The following is a 19,836-nucleotide window of genomic DNA, read 5'->3' on the forward strand; positions in this document are numbered from 1 at the left end:
TGACCTATTCATACCTTATAAAGAAAAAAATATATATATATTGTGTATATTAGTAACACTGGCTTCAAAACTTGACAATTTGACTGCTGAAAAATGCAAAAATTGTGAAAATAGGCCTAAAATTGAAATTTGCCTGTTACCATGGCAACGGGAATATTTTTCCGAAATTTATCCCATGTGTGTTAGTTTGAGGTCAAAGTCTATCAAATATGAAAGTATAAAGAAAAATTTTTGACGTGGCAAATCTATTCTCAAAAATAACAGATAGTTCCTCTTAAAAATGTTGAAAAGCATAATACAAATTGTACAAACTGGCAAGATTTCCACATAATAAAAGTAGACAGGAAACTATAGTGTGTTCAATATATTCTTTGATATACATTTCAATTTATTCTACCATAATTAAAATCAACATAATCCATTTATTACAATGTGTTTCAATCTAACATAATCCAGGGAAGCAAAGAGAGCAAAGACAATTGAAATTAACTATCAGAATCCGGGCTTATTTGTACTCTTTGGGCGTAGGCCTCAGAAGATTTTTGATTTGTAATATCAAAAATGTGAAATCAAATTTGGTCTGAAATCCTATCACTTAAACATGAATCAATGGCTGTTAAAATGTGTATGAAATATCATAAATGACATACACTCACAGGATTTGTTATGAAGCAATGATTTGGATTTGATATGAAGCACATGAACACCCCTTATGGAAGACATGAATTTAATCTTTCAAACAGGGAGTGTGAATTTAAAATGGGTTACCTGAATGGGTGACTCCATTTGAAATTGACACCCCTTGTGAGGGAGATTAAGATAATATCTTCTATAGGGGGTGTATGGATTTCAACTGGAATAGTTCATACTTCAATATCAACTTATCTCACAATTAATTAGTGGGCAGAGTGGAATACCAGGGATGTGTTGTGATTTTTGGAAGGGTATAGTTGGGGTGAATGTGTTGGCTGGATCTGCTGTTGGAGGCATGAAAACAACATAAGCAATAACAACTGTCCTCATTTTGCTTGATCGTGTCCCAATTATGCCGAATCACGCCACAAGAAGTCAAGGCATATTAGGAAGATATGGCAATTTTTGACTGATACAGCCATTCATTTGCAACTTTACAGAGTCAACATTAGCTTCCACCATTCACCTCAAAAAGCCAAAGCTCAATTTATACTTTGAGCCAGCCAATAAATCTAAGCATGTGACAAATTGTTACCATGATTCTGGTAATCGGAGCTTAGCTTACAAATAAACCCCTCTGTATGAGCATAAGAGTAATGACTTCATGTTTAAAGATAGAACACCTGTTTGGGTTGATAGGACTTCAGATTTAAAAGGAACATAAAAAACATATGTTGAAACCAGAGTAAAAAGTAAAATATATGATAAACAGTGGCAATGCCAGGGGGCATGGGAACTCTTGCCTCCCCCAGTAAAAACTCAAAATTACAAAATTACGAAGAAAAATTCAAATTTTTGCAGCAAGTGTGTGCAAAATTTGTTGATTTTGTCCTCCCTGAAATTTGCTTCCCCACCCCTCCCTGGCACTTCCACTGATGATAAACTATGTCTTTAGATACAGTTACAATAATAACATAATAATACATTGTTACATACATGGCAATAAACTTAACTGACAGTGCTTTGATCATATACCAGAATTTGATACATAGATAATTTGTGCTTGTTTCTTAGTTGTCTCACAACATCTTTGGATATGGCAGTATCACTATCAGATGCATTAGGATTGCTTTAGGTGTGCCACAGGGGCAATTCATTGGCCCTTTATAAGGGCAAATTTCTTACTAAGATGTTGAAGTCATTTGCTATGTGGGTTTTACTTGACAGCCTTCGGTCATCACCTTATATTTAGACAATAGGTGAACCAATTTTATATTACACTTTACACTAAACGAAAAAATAAATACACAACTTAATAATTTCACCTTTGCAAAATAACTTGTGACTATTCCACTCAGAAAGAGAAAAATAATGACAATAAATAAACAATAAAATGGCATCCATGTTAGTTGTATTACAAATATTGCTGAACGTAACTCTTAACTTTTGTTATGTTGGACATACTTTTATGAGATCAACCCTAGCACTTCCTACAACTGTTGCAAAAATGTCACTGGCCAAGCCAATGTGTATTGTAATGAATAGGAGTACAACTTCTACCTCAATGGGTCATTGCAAGCTTTGTCAACTCAGACCTTCAACCGCTTCATTTTTCTCTTTTTTCCCCTTATTTAGTATAACATATTTATGATGCTTAACCATGTTGTTACTCACTCCTGCATTTAATAAGCATGAACAGCGTTTAAAGAAGTAAATTTTTCCACTTGTTCAACTTACTCTCACAATGACACCGAACAAGTCAAGGGGTTCAATTTTGAACAATAGTCAAATTTGGGGACAATCCTAAATATGTATAAATTAATTAATGAGATAGCACCTTTATGATCAAGGTGCTGTGCTGCCTTACAAGAAACAAACAAAAATGTGAACTGTTATGGTTAAATTGACCCGAGCATGTTAATTTATTACCTTTTAAAAGAGAAAAGGGAAAAAGACTTTATATAAAGGAAATCTCTAAATGACATGTAAATCAAATTTCCTTCAAAGTGCAGAACATATCAATTGACACAATAGGACATTTTAAGTAGAACATAGGCAACATGGCTGAGTGATGGAGATGAGAAAGTTCAAATGAGAGACTTGACTCTATAACCTTGACACCTTTGTAAAACAAATATTTGTGAAGCAGGTGTGCCAATTGTGTGGGTTGTGTTAACCTTTGCCTTACTAATTCAACATTTCAATTCAATGATGATTAATGTGGTGTCGGTGGCACAGATGACCCTTTCTTATCTGGTCCATGCAGGATTGGAAACACTCCTTTCAGGGCATAGATTTCTCTTAAGACCATCAGCACCGTATCTTCCGAATCCCTGCAAAGAGAAAAACAAAACCATTAGATCATGCATTACTTATCCACTACTAGGTCATATTTTGGCACCACTTAACCAGTAAATTAGAAACAAAAGTGGATACCGACAAACTAAAATCTTGGCTTGAGGCAAGAATTTTTGCATCACATACGTCGAAGTCCACTTTTCAACGGGCAAACCTTTGGATAACAAGAACGACAGGTAACGCCCTTGGTCTAGTTATTTACATATGTCTATGCCCTGAATACTTAACAGAAACCAGCATGGCTTCCTAGGGCAAACATGTATCCCATAAATGGTACTTCTTGAAACAGTCTGTCCCACCCCTGGTTAAGACCCGAAGAGTTACCAGTAACAAGCATGGCTTCCTAGGGCAAACAGGTATTCATTAAAGCTTTCAAATGGTGCTTCTTGAAGCACTCTGTCCCACCCCTGGTTATGCCCCTCAAGACTTACCAGTAACAAGCATGGCTTCCTAGGGCAAACAAGTATTCATTAAAGCTTTCAAATGGTGCTTCTTGAAGCACATAATCAATTCTTCTTCCACCATTGAGTTGTCCTAGCTGGAGTTCCATTTCTAATTCTAGTCTGCTTGGTATGTCTATAAACAAAATAATATAAATTATTATTATTAACATAAAATTTACCATTAATGCAAATTTTGTACATCAGAATTTGGGCAAGTAAATCCATTCAATGGTATGTATTTAAAAAATTGTTTCTGGATTCATGTTGATCCCTGTTGCCTATAATGACCAATTGTGTTTGCACTGGCATCAATAATACTGGAAGTCATTTCAAAACATTCACCTTAGGCCTAAAAAAAGTTGTTTGATTGGCGTAATATAAAAAAAAATTAGGGTAGGTAGGTCGTGATTTTTAATTTTATTATTATTTTTTTACAAAAAAAAAAAAAAAAGTTAGCTTTTAGGGTAGGTCGGGTTATGCCAATCAAACAATTTGGTTTTTTTAGGCCTTTGCCATAATATATAATGATCAATAATGTGTCTGCTCATGTGCTAAAAATAATAATACTGAAAGTCATTTCAAGACATTCACCATAGCTATTTATCATAACAACCTTTCCAAACTGCAAGTAATCACTGACATTTTCACACCTGCACTCTTTATTTTACTGTAATTTTATCCAATCTCCATTCCAAATACCGTATTGTCTGTAATAAATGCCCCATGGGCATTGCATTTTTCCAAAAAAGGGGGGGGGCATTTATTAGAAGTGAATTTTCAGTGAAAAAAGAACTCGGTGGCGTACTTCAGAAGAATCGGTCACTTCCAGATTCAAATTCAAGATGGCAGCATGCACAAAACCGGGTGGAACATGATATTTTCCCAATATACAATGAAATTACATCTGTAAGTGCATCATCAAACAAGAAAGTAGTAAAATTCTACCATAATTAGGCAAAGAACTGGATTGACGTTTGAGTCATAATAGTTTTGTTCATGCAATTTAGTGATCATCACTGACATGCATGCATGAAGTTTTAAGCTTACTCACACAATGTGATATGGCAATTTTTAAATTTTTGTCCATTTTTCACTGAAAAATTGGAGGGGTCGTTTATTAGAGGGGGTGTTTATTACAGACAATATGGTAATTAATTTAGGATATAATTTTGAAAAGCACTCTATATCCCTGTTCGAGTTCTGCTATGGCTTCATCTTAACTCTGTAACAATACGCGGCAATATCTTTACATTTATGATCATTATTTTTTATTGTGATCTTACCTCTATCACTGTCAGTCATTTCCCTTTCTTTTCTCTCCAACTCTTCTTTGCTCAATTTCTCTGCGACTGCCTCCATGTCCTCTTCTGTGACCTCTGACCCTGTGGCACCCTCTGCAGGACCGCTCCGATGAGCCAAGGCAAATTGGTGTAAAGTGCTCCATGTTCTCTTCATGGAATCCATGAAACCACGCTTGAGATCACTGCCCAAAGAGGCCAGAGATTCCTTTAACTCTGTTACAGAATGACAAATAATCACCTTGTTAATCACATTTATGTGAGATTAGAACATTATGTATAACATACATGTATGTACAAAGTACCACTGCTCATTGGAGTTAATATTTCAATTTATTTGAACACAAATCATAGAGAATCAATCCATTTAAAAGGGTGATGAATGAAATGCTACCTTCTATGTGTGCGTGTCTGCCGGGGTGCATGTGTGTAACTGAGGATGAACAGAAACTTGGACAGTAAAAACTCATAGGGTGGGTTGACATCCTTGGTTGCCGCTGTCTATACATCTATGGGGTGACTGGGGCGAGTGTGTGTATAGGGGTGTGCATATGTGTGGGCAAGCATGTGTGTGTTTATTTCCCTCTTTCCACAAAATTAAGTTTGCAAAACTATATGGACCAGTTCATCAATATGGCTTATTTACCCACACCACTACCGTATAAACTTGATAATTAGCATATGTGCTTACTATCGAGCACTTTTAAAACATGCAAACATGAAGAGCCCCATCCACAAAAGTGTAAAGGGTTTTGAGCAAATCATTGATACACATAGTTATATACGAACAGTCAAACAAGTAAACCTGCAAATTTGTGTCTCAACCACAGACTTTGATACAATTTCATGTTTTCAAAAGCGCTCAATAGTAAGCACATATGTGTACATCCATATCAAAACGATGCACTTGTCGGCTGCTACATGTGTCTCATTTCACATAATAGCTAGGAATAAATATGAGACTCATCTCCGAAGTGGAGGTCACTTAATATTATCCCAAGTCACATGGTTTAGGAATACAGAGAATATTCATTAACCATGTGAATTGGGATGATATGAAGTGACCTCCACTTCGAGATGAGGATGGTATTTACTCTAGCTATTATGTGAAATGAGACACATGTAGCAGCCATTAAGTGCATCGCTTTTGATATGGATGTACACATATGCTAACTATCGAGTTTTTACGGTATGAGAGTTGCCACACAATGAGCTCTTGTCACTACTGGGTTCTCTTACCTAAATGAAACCTTTTTCTTCCTTTATGATGTGGCATCAATACTGGTTTGATTTCAGCTAGACTAGGATTGACTAGGGGTTCTATCCGGTATGCAACTGGATCAAACTGGCAAAAACAAATAAAAAAAACCAATCAAATAGATAAATAAACTGATTAATCAAAACGTACAAACCCACAAATGATATGGGTATTTTACAGACTGTTGCTTATCACTGTAGCCAAAGTCATTCCCAAACCATTGAACAAAATGCAGAACTTGCAGCTAAGGGGCACACACCCCAGAATTAGTTAGCTCATCATGTATCATATGTAAGAATCTATTATCAATTCATGGATGCATAATAAACCCGACACTTTGTATACCATATTAAAAAAGACAAATCAAAGTTTGCTCTGTCACTCTCTACTTTCAGACATTATGGCAAACTGATGTATAATAAATTGAGAAAGTCACTAACTCAGAACTGGTGGAGATAAATCAGCACACTTAAAGGTGGGTAATCTGATTGACAGCCTCATCCCCCCACTTTACCCCATCAAAATGCAGATTTTGGTATCAGGTGAAAGTTCATACTTTTCTCATTAACAAATTGAAATTAGGCATTCCAAATCAATACATTTCCGGAGAAATCATCAAAAAATACCAAATTAGTCTCAACGGTTTTTTGATGATATCTTCGGAAATACACCGATTTGGAACTCTAATTTCAATATGTTAATGAGAAAAATAGGATCCTTCATTTGATATCAGTTTATTACAGGATCATGATGATTATCATCAGAAAAAAACACTACCAGTATCACGCTCTATAAATGTCAGTAATTCCATAAGGAATTAGTCACATTTACAAGGAAAAATTATGTGTTCTTTTTGCATGAATGCTTGATAGGGACGACATTTTATGTCATACATAAGTTTTAAAGAATTTGATATTTTATTTTCAGAATATATCGGTCACCTTCCTTTAAGAGAGATCTGGTCTACAGTTCATCCAAATATACCCCACAGAATGACATAACTACACTGGTTTGCTGTATATCTTTATAAATATTAGGCATGATCACTTTCTCTCTCAGTGTCTCAGCAGCCAATACAATATTTATATGTATATACAGAGGTGTAAGTAAGGTAACGATCCACTCCCTGAAAAACATGCCAGCCTAAGGTGAGCACCTCGCCAAATTTCCGGAATTCCGAGGGTGCAAGGGGGCTTGTCCGGGGAATAGGCTGCAGGGTATCACCCCTCCAAAAAAGCTCTTTCGCTCTTCTTATGACAAATTATCACCATCCGATTCCAGAATTTTTTTTTTTTGGCCACATTTCGGAGAATTTCCGGGAGACTTACACCTCTTATCAACTTATTTGACAAAATAGAGACCAAAGATCATAAGACAATTATACATAGTTTACTTGCAATTTAAATTGAAGGGTTTTGATTAAAGCACATACTGAGAGATAACAGTACTGGCTTTGATAAGTAACTACATAAATTTGTATAAAATATTAACAACTTTTACGATAGGAATATTGCAAAATTTTCCCACAGGTCCAACTGTGATAATCAAACACCTGCATCTATGCAATAAATCTTCTTTAATAATCCATTTCGATCATTTTCAAATTGAAATCTTATTCATATTTTTTTAATTACCATTTCGAAAACCAGGTGCAGAATACAAGGACTGTGAGTTTTATGGTTTCAGCAATTCCCAGGGCATGCAAGATTTTGCCTATTGACAGAGGACCACTAATTTGAGTCCCTCCATTTTCAGACTACTCTGTCCGAAAGCTGATATTTGTCTAGTGCAATTTCTATTCATGGTGAACTTCTTTGTGAATTACGGGCATTCCAAACGGTCTTATTTCATGCCCTAAAAATGAAGGAAATAAATAGGAGTTGAAAACAAAAGAAAGACAGAGAAAGAGCAAGTAAACCAATTTGTTACCTTGGGTGACTAAAAAAACCCACCCTGTTCTATGGGTCTAACCGACACCGACTCTTGGCATTATGGGGACTTTAGTAGCTGAAATTTTTGTTTTAATATGTTTGCAAATATTTTTCAGAATTTTTCCAAGCTTTTGGTGATTTTATAGGGCAGACATACCAACTTTAAAAAACACAAAATCATATTTTCACACCTCAAAAACCATGTTTTCACAGAAAAACTATAGTTTTTAAAAGTAAGCTCACAACATATTGCCTAGTACTTTCAATTACATCATAATCAATTATTGCTGATTCAGTGAGTGGCAGATTTACTCTTTTGCAAGAGAGATTGTGAAAATAATATTTACTTGGTAACATACTTCACCAGCCACTTGACTATAGATCTTTCTGGTCAAGATATCAGACAGTGTATTGAAGCGGTACTCAGGTTCGCATATTTTAATGGCATCAGCAGGCGCAAGAAAACCACACACCCACATTTTGCCGTATTTTTCATACAAAATATGGCGAAACCATACAAGTTGGTATGTTGGTATTTGTTGGGACACCCACATTTTGCTGTATTTTTCATACAAAATATGGCGAAACCATACTAGTTGGTATGTTGGTACTAGCTGCATGGTACACCCACATTTTGCCGTATTTTTCATACAAAATATGGCGAAACCATACTAGTTGGTATGTCTGTTAGGGTCATTTAGTCTCTCCCCCCAAAAAAAAATTGGAAAAAAACAAACAAACAAGGACCGACCCTTACTGAAAAGTGTGTCCTCTTGTAGAGGTGTTTTCCCCCCACCTTACTTACTCATATTGTTTTATTTTTAAGCCACACTTACGGGATGGAATATATTGAAGAAACCCCTGCATGTTGGTAGTTCATATTTCTCTCCTATCCTTCCAAATCCCCTGACAGTAACAAACATTCCAATAGGTGACCCAATGGCAAAGAAACATGTTGGGTCAAAATCAAACTTGGGATATGTAACCGTAGGCTGACCAACACCTGTAACACACAGATAAGAATAAGTAGAGTCACAACTATTAGAGTCACAATTATTATTTTGAGAATGGTGCATACTCACAAAATAAAGTACAGCTCGTGTGTAGCATACCTTGCAATATTGTAAGACCTAGCCTGAAATCAATAATAAAATATCTAAGCTGACCAACACATGAAGGGGCAAAAAAACAAGGATTGTATAAAATGCATAAAATCAATTTTAAATTCCAAAATGATCACCACACCTTCAAACATTTTTGTTCTACAAAATTTAGAAGTGAGTTGCACATCAGATCTAGTATCAAGTATAACATTCATGAGGCACTCAAAATTAGCATAAATTTATTCATACTTTATAGCAAAGATGTAAATTGCATATTATGCATGATGACTTTTTGTGGAACACCTGCACCTGATTTAATTATTAATTGATAACAATCCGAAATATCTGGTGGGTGTTGATGAAGCAATCTTGTTGAGAGTGTGTTTTGGATCACTCTTTTCATCTTTCTTTCATCTTTGGAAATATGCTCTCATATAGAGATGTCATAAAGCCCCGGCTACTTTTTAGGGAATATTATTGTATTGAAAAACAGAGACACACACCAACATGACAGCAAAGCAATTCTTTCTTTTGGCCTATTACAACTGGAATTGCTGAACAAAATTATTTCTCTGGCCTATTACAATTATGTCCTGCATGGAATTGTACCCATGGCCTCATACATCAGAGGTGATAACTATCCAGTTACTGCACCCCACTTTCTCTAGTTAAAACTAGCATACCAATAGATCTATTACATCACGATACAGACCTTGTGCAGCAGGCTGATAGTCTACATGTAAGGAAGCATTGGATGCCCCGCCTCAGTCACAGCTAATTTTTGTTTCTCTCTCTCCTCTCTTTCTCTAGCTTCCTGTTCTTCTCTAGCAGCTCTGGCTGCTGATTCTTGGGCTTTCCTTTCTTCTGCTTCTTTCCTCCTTTTCTGCATAACAAAGAAGCAAAAAATCAAACTAAATATGCTTGCTACAAATGAGATACATAAGTTACATATATATCTGCAGAATATCTACATATCCCTTAATGCCTTTCATGTTACAGAAATTGATTATCAGGCAACAACACAAAAACTAACCCATTCTATGGGGTCCACCAAACCCACAATTTGGCATTGGAGGGATTTTTTTGTTGTAGCTGTATGCATGTAAAATCAGCTGTTTTTGACAAACATTGAACGGTTTTGACTGAAAAAATGTGAGTAAAGCCAAATACACTTGACTCTACTTAAGAATAAGCCCATCCACTCATAGGACAGTTTCATTTCGTTGCCTTTATAATTATATCCTGTGTGTGAAAACAAAGCAACCATGAAGCAATAACTTTGAGATTATATTGACAGAGATTGGGTTATGTTTTATGGTTAAGATTTAGGATTAGGGTTAGGATTATGATTAGGGTTGCAGTAGTGACCTTTATTATAAAGTATTTTCAATCACCATATCTGAAGTGACCATGATAGATGTTGGAAACAGTTACTTTGAGATGAATACAAAACAAGAATTAAAATATGGAAATATGATAATAAAAAAACTCTTGTAAGTCCTTAATAATGAAGTTCTTGGTTGAATGTGCTATTCCAGTTGAAATCCACACACTATGGAAGACATGACCCTAATCTCCCACATAGGGAGTGAGAATATCAAACGGAGTCACTCATTTAGGTAATATAGCCCAATGTTTGTGTTGTATAGTACAAAATGTTGTTTCTGATCATTTTTTGTTTCAATAGTAGGGATTGGGGATTGAAAATATATACCAAATAGTTGTGATGTTCAGAAGCAGATAGTGCATGCACTTATAATAAATTATTCATAACAATGATCATAAATTGCTATAAATAGCTCCAAATAAATCTTAATGGCTTTAGTTTTCATCAGACATATCGAATTGCATTCAGAATATGAGGGAATAATTTGCCATAATATTTGTATTATATCATGAATTTTTTTATTATTCAAAATTATTTGATATCAGAAAGACATTTCTAGCATAATGTATTCAGAATGCAACTTGATATCTGATGTGCTCTCACGTCCTAAAAATACTGTGCAAACGTTGCCATCTGAGCCCTTAATCAATCAGATGGCAAAGAAAGTTATTTCAATTTCATTCAAAACATATGCTAGATTATTTTTTCCAATCAAAATGACCACAATTCTCTGCATCACTCTTAACAGCTATAAAATCAACTACTTAGAATTATATTATGCCATATTGACTGAGCACTGAACAAATCTATGTGTTCACAATAAAATTTGAAAACTAGAAACTGTCCATAAAACATTGTTTTGCAGTAAATGTATACATGTGCAATGGGTGTGGGAGTCATAAAATTAAAAGGCATATGGAGTAGTGTAGGTATCACATTTTTTTCTGTTTATTACATAAAACATCCAATTTCACAATATCGAGGGTTGAGAATCAGAAAGCCGTAACTCATAAAAGTAAACCTTTGTGAGTTAATACTTTCTAGTTCTCAACCCTCGACATGTTTAATGAAAATGTAGAAACATTATAAACTATTGAAAACTACACAAATGACTGCTAAGAAAAATATCATGCTTTCAAAATTAGGAGCTGAAATCACATTTTTCTTTTATCTCTTTTAATTGCACACATATAAGTTCAGCAATTTACTTTATGCAATTGCCGATTCTTGTTAATTTTTTCCACAAGTTTCTCTTTATTTTTTAATTAATAAAAACCTGCTAAATAATAAATTGAACTATTTCTTTGAGGCAGAGAGGGATCATTCTATACTTTAAAATTTAATACAATACATAAATAAAACTAACATTTATAAATTTTGAATCCTTCAGAACATTCATGAAAAATTGCTCAACTGAGACAAAATATGCTCAATAACAAATCCAGGTGTTAGATCAGTGTGACCCCACAAAAATACCAGTCAAAGAAGAAAAAAAACATTTGTAATTTGCAATTGAGACACCTGAAAATGAGCAATTATTAATTATAATTTCACTGTACACTGGTACCTTGTGGCAATAATCCTTGATGACCAGTAACAGTGAGCGACTGGATTTAATCACTTTGATTTTTTCACTCTCGCAATCCATTATTTATCAGTGTGCCCAAAATCACTAGTTGAAAGCAGTGGTCAACTCCTATCCATTCTAATTATTTTTCACTCAATGTTTTTATTCAAATCTAAATCTAGAGCCTTTCAGAAATTTTAAGCTCTTCCAGGAAATGACCTGTCTTATTAAAAAGCAAACTTACGACACAAAATTACAAAAACCGTACCACAAAACATATTCTTAAATGAAATAACACAACTCAAATCTAGAGCCTTTCAGAAAATTTAAGCTTTTCCAAGAAATGACCTGTCTTAGTAAAAAGCAAACTTACGACACAAAATTACAAAAACCATACCACAAAACATATTCTTAAATGAAATTAAACAACCCATACACTGTACATGTACATAGTCAACACACACATGTGCATATATCTGAGCAACAGTGGTACACGTGTGCAAAAACCATGACTTCAAATTTGTATGCATGACTAATTTTATAAGAAGACACTATCATAAGCCATGCTGTTCACACAGCTGCACCGTGTGAGAGAAATAGCCGCTGAATATGAAATGCATTATGCAGAATATTTACTGTCTGTTGTGGGGTGTGAAAAACAGTTGAAGAGTCACTGAAAAAATTAGTTCCCATTGATGTCCCCATTTTTGTTGAAGACAAAGAAAATCATAAACAGTATTTGTCAACACTTCCAATTTTTTGATTTTTTTGTCTTCATATTAATTAATTTGTCATATAGAAGGGTTTCTAAAAATATTCTGACAAAAACCATGAAAGTTGTAAATTTAGATATCTTTATGACATCAATGATATTTGAGTAAAATTAAAAATGATAGAAAAACAGGGCATTTTATCTCCTCTTTGTATTTGGAGCAGAAAGTTGTCATTGGTTTTTGTTTTTTCAAGTCAGGCATGCATACATATGCATCAGCTAACAGCATATGTGTTTACCATACCCTCAAATAGTTTGCTGGTAAAAGCCAGATGGTTTTTAGAATGCAGAGAGTATTTTGGAACTCTACACTCTAATTCACACCAGCTTTATTTCAAACAATCCATCAGCATGATCAGACCAGTCACAAATTAATATATTGTTGCATATTCATAAATATTATGAATACAAATTTGTATACTTTAGATATAAGTGCTAAATCATAGCTGTTGAGGCTTTTATTACCAAGCTTATAAAATAGATCCACTATTAGTGCAATACCCATCTAATTTGTTAAAAGTTTGGCTGAGGAATAAAGAAACCAGCTCACACACTCTTTGCCAACTTGACAGGTTCAGTAACCCTTTACAAAACTTATTCTTTGGGTTTATTGATATCAATGATCAATCAATCAGCAGAGTTGTGAGGTCCACCTGTTTGGTACTTATCAATACTGATCAAAGTATAGATCATTCTCCATACAGACCATCCACTATGTACTGTTCCAAATGGTCATATACTCTCTATCCCAATGAAATCAGATGTGCATATTAAAAGTATCCCAGGAAGAAGTATTCACTGGGGGATAGCATTGTGGGCTATTACTTAGTATGGAAAATGCTTAGGCCAAAAAAAAAAAAAAAGATTGTCCCATGTTGAAATCTAATGCGGTATGCGTTTTTTAATTTTATTTTTTACAAATTTGCACAACACCAATTTTGGGCATTCTGTTTAGCTGGAATACAGGCTACATCTACTACTCTAGAGTTACAATTTCGGAGTTGCGGTTCAATCAGAAACAAAACTGAAATTGAACATTGATTTTACAGCAGATTTTCAGCCAAATTTGGTTAAAATGTAAAAAAATACAAAATAAAATTTAACTTTTGCTAACAATTTTGCTCAAGCAAAGGTGCAGCATAAATCAAATGCGCATATTGGAAAATAAAGAAATTTACTACACAAATTGCTAGATGTTCACCTTGATCAGATGAATGATAAATGAGTGTGTGTGTGGTAACTTGGTAAGAGTATTGTTATCAGTCTTTAAAATTAATATTGTTGTGCAAGGATAAAAACAATCTTCAAATGCTGAAGAATGTTGTAAAAATGTTCCAGAGCACCAAAGCCAGATGAAAAGGTAAAGGTCATGACCTTTGTGACTTAGTTTGAGACTTGAATGATAGTATATGCACATGCACACTTACATGATATCTTACATGATATGAATGTGTGTGTAATAATGAACAAAATTGAACCACACTACAATTTTCTTTTTGGACATTGGACATCACTGTTTGAAACAAAAAGCTTGCATCAAGTTTACATCATATACAATCTGACTTTATTCAGAGTTCAAGCTCTTCAGCTTAAACACAGTAGCACTGTGTGCATCTTCAAAGCTGTACTAAGGCTTAAAGTCCCAGGTATCTCAGTCAGGGGTGATTTGATATAATATTTGGTGCAAGCTTGTGTGTAAGTTTATGCATAATCTTTCAAAAACTGACTACCAGGTATAAACAAAAATAACTAGGCTATGCTTTAGCATTTATAGAAAAACAAAACTGCTGGGATCAAAAGCTTTAAGGATTAAAAATCACAAATTATACAATTGGTATATTACAAATTACATTCATAGGCTTTTTTCGTGGATGTATTTAATTCTTTTTTTCATCAGGGTTGTAGCTACAGTAGTGTGGGGGTGGGCAGTGCAACCTTTAACCCATTAATCATTACAACCAGCAGTTGTAATTAAACAAGCAGATGTTTACTGAATTGCCACCCATTAATGGTCAAATCTGAATAAAATAACAATTTGCCCCATATGGCATTTAAACCAAATAGCTACAACCTTATTCACATGATATGTAAAATAAATAAGCAGTAAAAATGCATGTTTTTATTTTTGCTGGTTTTAGGTGTGGTAGTAAAATGTTATGAATAAAACAGTCTGGTGATTTGATGAGCAAAATAAAACAACAGTATGTTGAGCAGTTTTGAAGTAATAATGGCTTGTTTGTTAAAATGCACAGTATTTCTCTTTACCTTGTCATGAGAATGCCAGGGTTTAGCTCTGATCTAGAGGAGAAGCAATTTAATTACAGCAGAAGTGATTAAGTTAGGTTTATATGTATAAATATAATAACTCTACAGACTCCAATGTTTGTGGAGGGAGGGAGGGTGTGTGCAAGTGTGTATATATCTTTAATTTGAGACAGGTTTTGGTACAATTACTGAATAGGGTGCAACATGCTAGACTTGAGTCCAGTCCTCGTTTACAGAGTTTAGGGTTAGGGGTGGGGTACGGCAGTCTTGTAATAAGACTAGTAGAGTTGCACCCTATTCGGCAATCACTCCCAGGTTTTAGTGAAGAATCACAATTACATGTCTCACACAAGTTGTTTTACAATTTGCGTGTTTCTACTGGGGAACGGTTGGCGGGTAATGTGGTTTAGTTTAGAGTGTTACCGGTTAATGTGCCCAGTGGAAACAGATCGGTTCAGAGTGATGCGGTGTGGACACCCGGCAACCGTGATCCACCTTATGAAGTAGACCATGTGGCGGTATTTCTGCCAGTGGAAACACAACGGTTAACTGTTGCTGGGTGTTGAACTTCTTTTATGTACATTTTATGTATCACATCATGACTTAAAAGCAGCTTGAGGGTCAGGAAAACATTTTCAGTACTTCCGGTATACACCACTACCCATATTTTAAGCATCAGTAGAAACATGCTGGTTGTTGCCTGAATTGGATTGTGGGTTACCAGGTAATACCGGGCAAAAATACAGAGTGCTCAGTGTAAAGTTGTAAACACACAGAATGAAACCAATAAGATGTTGACTTTGTGAGGTTGTGATCCTTACTATGATCAATTTTGGAGTCATACATTTAATCTTATTTTGGACAATAAGTTTCATTCTTTCCATTCAGATTACATCAATAACTGTTTTTCTCTGAGGGGCAGTAACCATTCCCTATTTACCCCATGAATATCATAATTTTAAACTAACCTGTTTTTCAGCATTTTCCTTGAGGAATCCTCCCAGCTTCTTACGAGGCCCAAGTGGCAGACCCAGTTCCTTCAGATCAGACTCAGCACACAATAGCTATATAAATCACAGAAGAGAATTTCATAAATAATAAATTCCAGATATATTGTACATTACAGATATTGACATACTCTGCATCCATCATCAGTTTCATACTGAGATTAATAACTTTCAAGAGTGACATGATTTTTTCATAAATAGTAACAAGACACAATAAGTCATTTACATCTACACTACTGGTTTTCGTCTTTGTACCACTGTACCTGAATTTATATTTTGCCAGTGATCACAACCTGAATTTTCTCTAAGAGCTATCTTCAATAAGACTGACAAGTAAATCTGTGCTTGAAATAGTTCTCACAAAACAATTTGCATAATACAAAAATTGAAAAGGCAAGTAAAATGTGCAATATAAAATCTGTTCCTTTTATGGTACATTCACCCAAACCCTTCAAGATATTCATACACTATCCTAACAAAAGTTCAGCCCGTCAATATTTAGGTAGACAGTAGTTCTCCACTACCCCACAAGTTCTATTTTTCTGATCAAGTGCTTTTATTTTTACATCGATTAAGGGGGTACTACACCCCTGTTAATTTTGTGCCTATTTTTGAATTTTTCTCAAAAATTATAGCATATTAGTGACAAGTAAGATATGTATATTATAGGGGCAATGACTACAACTACTGCACGGAAAATTTTATTTCAGCACAGACAACAGTTGTGGAGTTACAGTCAAAAATGAGGGAAAACCAATATTTGATCAATAAATCAATAACTACTTGCCTTGAGTTGCTGAATTTTCAGTGCAGTAGTTGTAGTCTTTGCCCTATAATATACATATCTTACCTGTAACCAATGCGCTATAATTTTTGAGAAAAATGCAAAAATAGGCACAAAAATTGGCCAGGGGTGTAGTACACCCTTGGCCAATTTTGTGCCTATTTTGCATTTTTCTCAAAAATTATAGCGCATTGGATTTAAGTAAGATATGTATGTATATATAGGGCAAGGACTACAACCACTGAACTGAAATTCCAGCAACTCAAGGCAAGTAGTTATTGATTTATTGATCAAATATTGGTTTTCCCTCATTTTTGACTGTAACTCCACAACTGTTTTCTGTGCTGAAATAAAATTTCCAGTGCAGTAATTGTAGTCCTTGCCCCTATAATATAAATACCTTACTTGTCACCAATGCGCTATAATTTTTGAGAAAAATGCAAAAATAGGCACAAAATTGGGCAGGGGTGTAGTACCCCCTTAAACTAAGCAACAGATACAAAAGATTTTACTTACCAAGCTTTCCATGTCTATTCTCTCTTCCTGAAACTTTGGTAGAAATTCTGTTAAGTTTAATTGTGCAAGTGCATCTTCTAAATTGAGTTCTGGTTCGTCTTCAGCTGCTTCACTGATTTCATTCATACTGTTATCTATATCCCCTTCTAATTCCCCTACATTGTTGTCAGCTTGGTCTGTTGTATCTAGGGTAGCATCATTCTGTGGTAAGTCTGATGTGGAATCTTCTGTCTTTTGATGTGATAGCATGTCAAAAACAATCAAGGATCCTGTTTGGAAAATAAACAATAGTATTTTATCACATGAGAAAAAATAGACAAATGTACTGCAAGTCCGCAGTGCTTGTCTTCTTTCACTTTGGTTTGTAAGTTATCGATTCTTGATTATTTGATTCACACATTTTCCTGTCAAATCACATCATTATTATCAATAGTTGGAATACCTCACCAAGCCACTTTTGTGATAAAATCGTGGAAATGCCTTCCTTAAAAAGTGCGTAATTTCATTTTCTTCAGAAAATGTGCTATTCTCATAGGCTAAAATTCTTATTAAAACAGGTATCCTTAGCTATTTGAAAATTTAAACTAAATTGCCTCTAAATTTCAGCTGCATGATCAAAAAAATTCATAAAAATTGAAAACAGTCGGTGAACAATCATTTTGATACAGCCTGTAGTGTTATCTTTTTCATGCAAAATGCTATTTTTATACAATTCATTTTTATTTTCATGCAAATTCATAAATTGTATCTGTTTTTTATGGAATCTGGTTTTTTTCCTCCACATAATATTAGGCCCTGCTAATACATGTAATACATTGTGTTTAATAGAAACATCTGTTTAAAATAAAATTATGCAATTCCAAGTAGACATACTGGTATTCATGTGTACAACTCATTAACTGTACAAGCAGCTAATTTGTAAAAGGCAATATCTGGGTTTTGGTTACTCACTTAAAAATAACCTTGATTTTGTGATACATATCTTTCTATACACCTTCCTTATCATTATTTTGACCAAGTCTGCCACAACAATGACATAATATGTGATGAGATCAAGCAAAATCAGTCGGAACTCGGAAATATTGATTTTGAGATATAGCCAAACAAACAAAATATTTCCTTTTGTTTCCAGTTGTTTTGGAAACTCTTTAATTGCTCATATCTTTGGAACTGGTTTTTCAATTTCAATGGGGTTTTCAGCAAAATGCAGCGTTGTAAATGCTTTTTACTATCTCAAAAGAAACTGAAAATTAAATATTTCTGAGTTCCGACTGATTTTGCTCGATCACATCACATATGTGACCGTCCACTACAATGGGCAGAAATCCCAGCCTTTTCTCTTTTTCAGATATTGGACAGGCTACTTTTCCTCAAATAAGCTTTAAATTGATATCACTTGTCACTGTTGCTTGTTTGCATGGTGGTAAAAACCAATAAAAGAGTTGGGAAATTATTTGTTTTCTATAGACCACTTTACATCATTGTTTATCAACAAAGGCGAGGGATTGGTCTGTCAATATGCCCGAATGAACCGCATCACTGTTCAATGGCTTTCTTGTACTATATGAAATGTGGTGGGAGATTTAAAATACACATGCCCTGAGCGGACTACGATGCGCACGCACACTGCAGGGCAAAGAACAATGGAAAGTACCATAATGCGTGCGCATACTGCCAGGCAATGACGTCACATGTCAAGTGGTCTATTGTTTTTTAAGAATAAATGAACCCTATCTCAAAACAAGCTCTGTCAACTTTACACCCAAGACAATAATTTTAGATGTTCATGTATATCAGAAATGCAGGAAAGCTTTGTGACTCATAACAAAATATTATTTAAAGTTATCTATCTAAATTTACATCTGACTGGAACTGTATCTTTGATTTAATCAAGGCAGTCTACTGAAGCCCTCTACACTATCACTATCAAAAGCAACAGGGCTCTACATTACCGAGAGGGCAGCACAACAGATAATGGGACTGTAACATGTGTCTTTTGAAGAATATTAATATTAGCTGCATTGTTTAAGCAAACGTTTTTACATTGGTCTGTAATCTAAAATGTGGTTTCAAATGAATTCTGACATATTCTATATGCAAAAGCTCAAAACAATTTCAATTTAACACTTTACTGCTTACTGAACAAACTTTTGCTTCAAATGATTAGTTTCAAATTGAGGGATTATTTTTCTCTAAAAATGCAGTAAAACTTTCATATTTAAAATAAAGACATGCTCAGTACTATTTCCATGGACTCTTGATTAACATCAATATTAGAACATAATGGAATAGGTGACATACTAACTGTCCATTTCTACTTTTCACTGTAGGTTTTAAGAGTGTCATAATATGAGAGATTACTACTATTTTTTTTACCAACAATGTGACTCCTCATGTATTGTAATAATGGTCTTGTTCAAAATCTGGGACCACGCTCAATTTTGGTACTAAAAATTATTTTGTAGACCTGTATTAACTACCAATTGTCCCAGGCCTGATTTTCTCCAAATAATT

The 19,836-nt window shown here is 34.5% G+C and overlaps 1 protein-coding gene across 1 annotated transcript in view; it reads right to left on the reverse strand.

Moving 5' to 3' along the window:
* Window positions 1-354: 354 nt before the first annotated feature.
* Window positions 355-19,836, reverse strand: part of LOC140148570 (triacylglycerol hydrolase DDHD2-like) — a 42,481-nt gene continuing 22,999 nt past the window's right edge. The window contains 10 exon segments of the mRNA XM_072170571.1: window positions 355-2,966; window positions 3,423-3,567; window positions 4,718-4,948; window positions 5,972-6,077; window positions 8,758-8,924; window positions 9,737-9,782; window positions 9,785-9,907; window positions 15,016-15,048; window positions 15,984-16,079; window positions 17,323-17,591. Of these exon segments, the coding sequence (XP_072026672.1) occupies window positions 2,849-2,966; window positions 3,423-3,567; window positions 4,718-4,948; window positions 5,972-6,077; window positions 8,758-8,924; window positions 9,737-9,782; window positions 9,785-9,907; window positions 15,016-15,048; window positions 15,984-16,079; window positions 17,323-17,591 (1,334 nt within the window). The 3' untranslated portion in view covers window positions 355-2,848.

This window comes from Amphiura filiformis, chromosome 3 (genome assembly GCF_039555335.1).
Source record: "Amphiura filiformis chromosome 3, Afil_fr2py, whole genome shotgun sequence".
Taxonomy (NCBI): Eukaryota; Metazoa; Echinodermata; class Ophiuroidea; order Amphilepidida; family Amphiuridae; genus Amphiura; species Amphiura filiformis.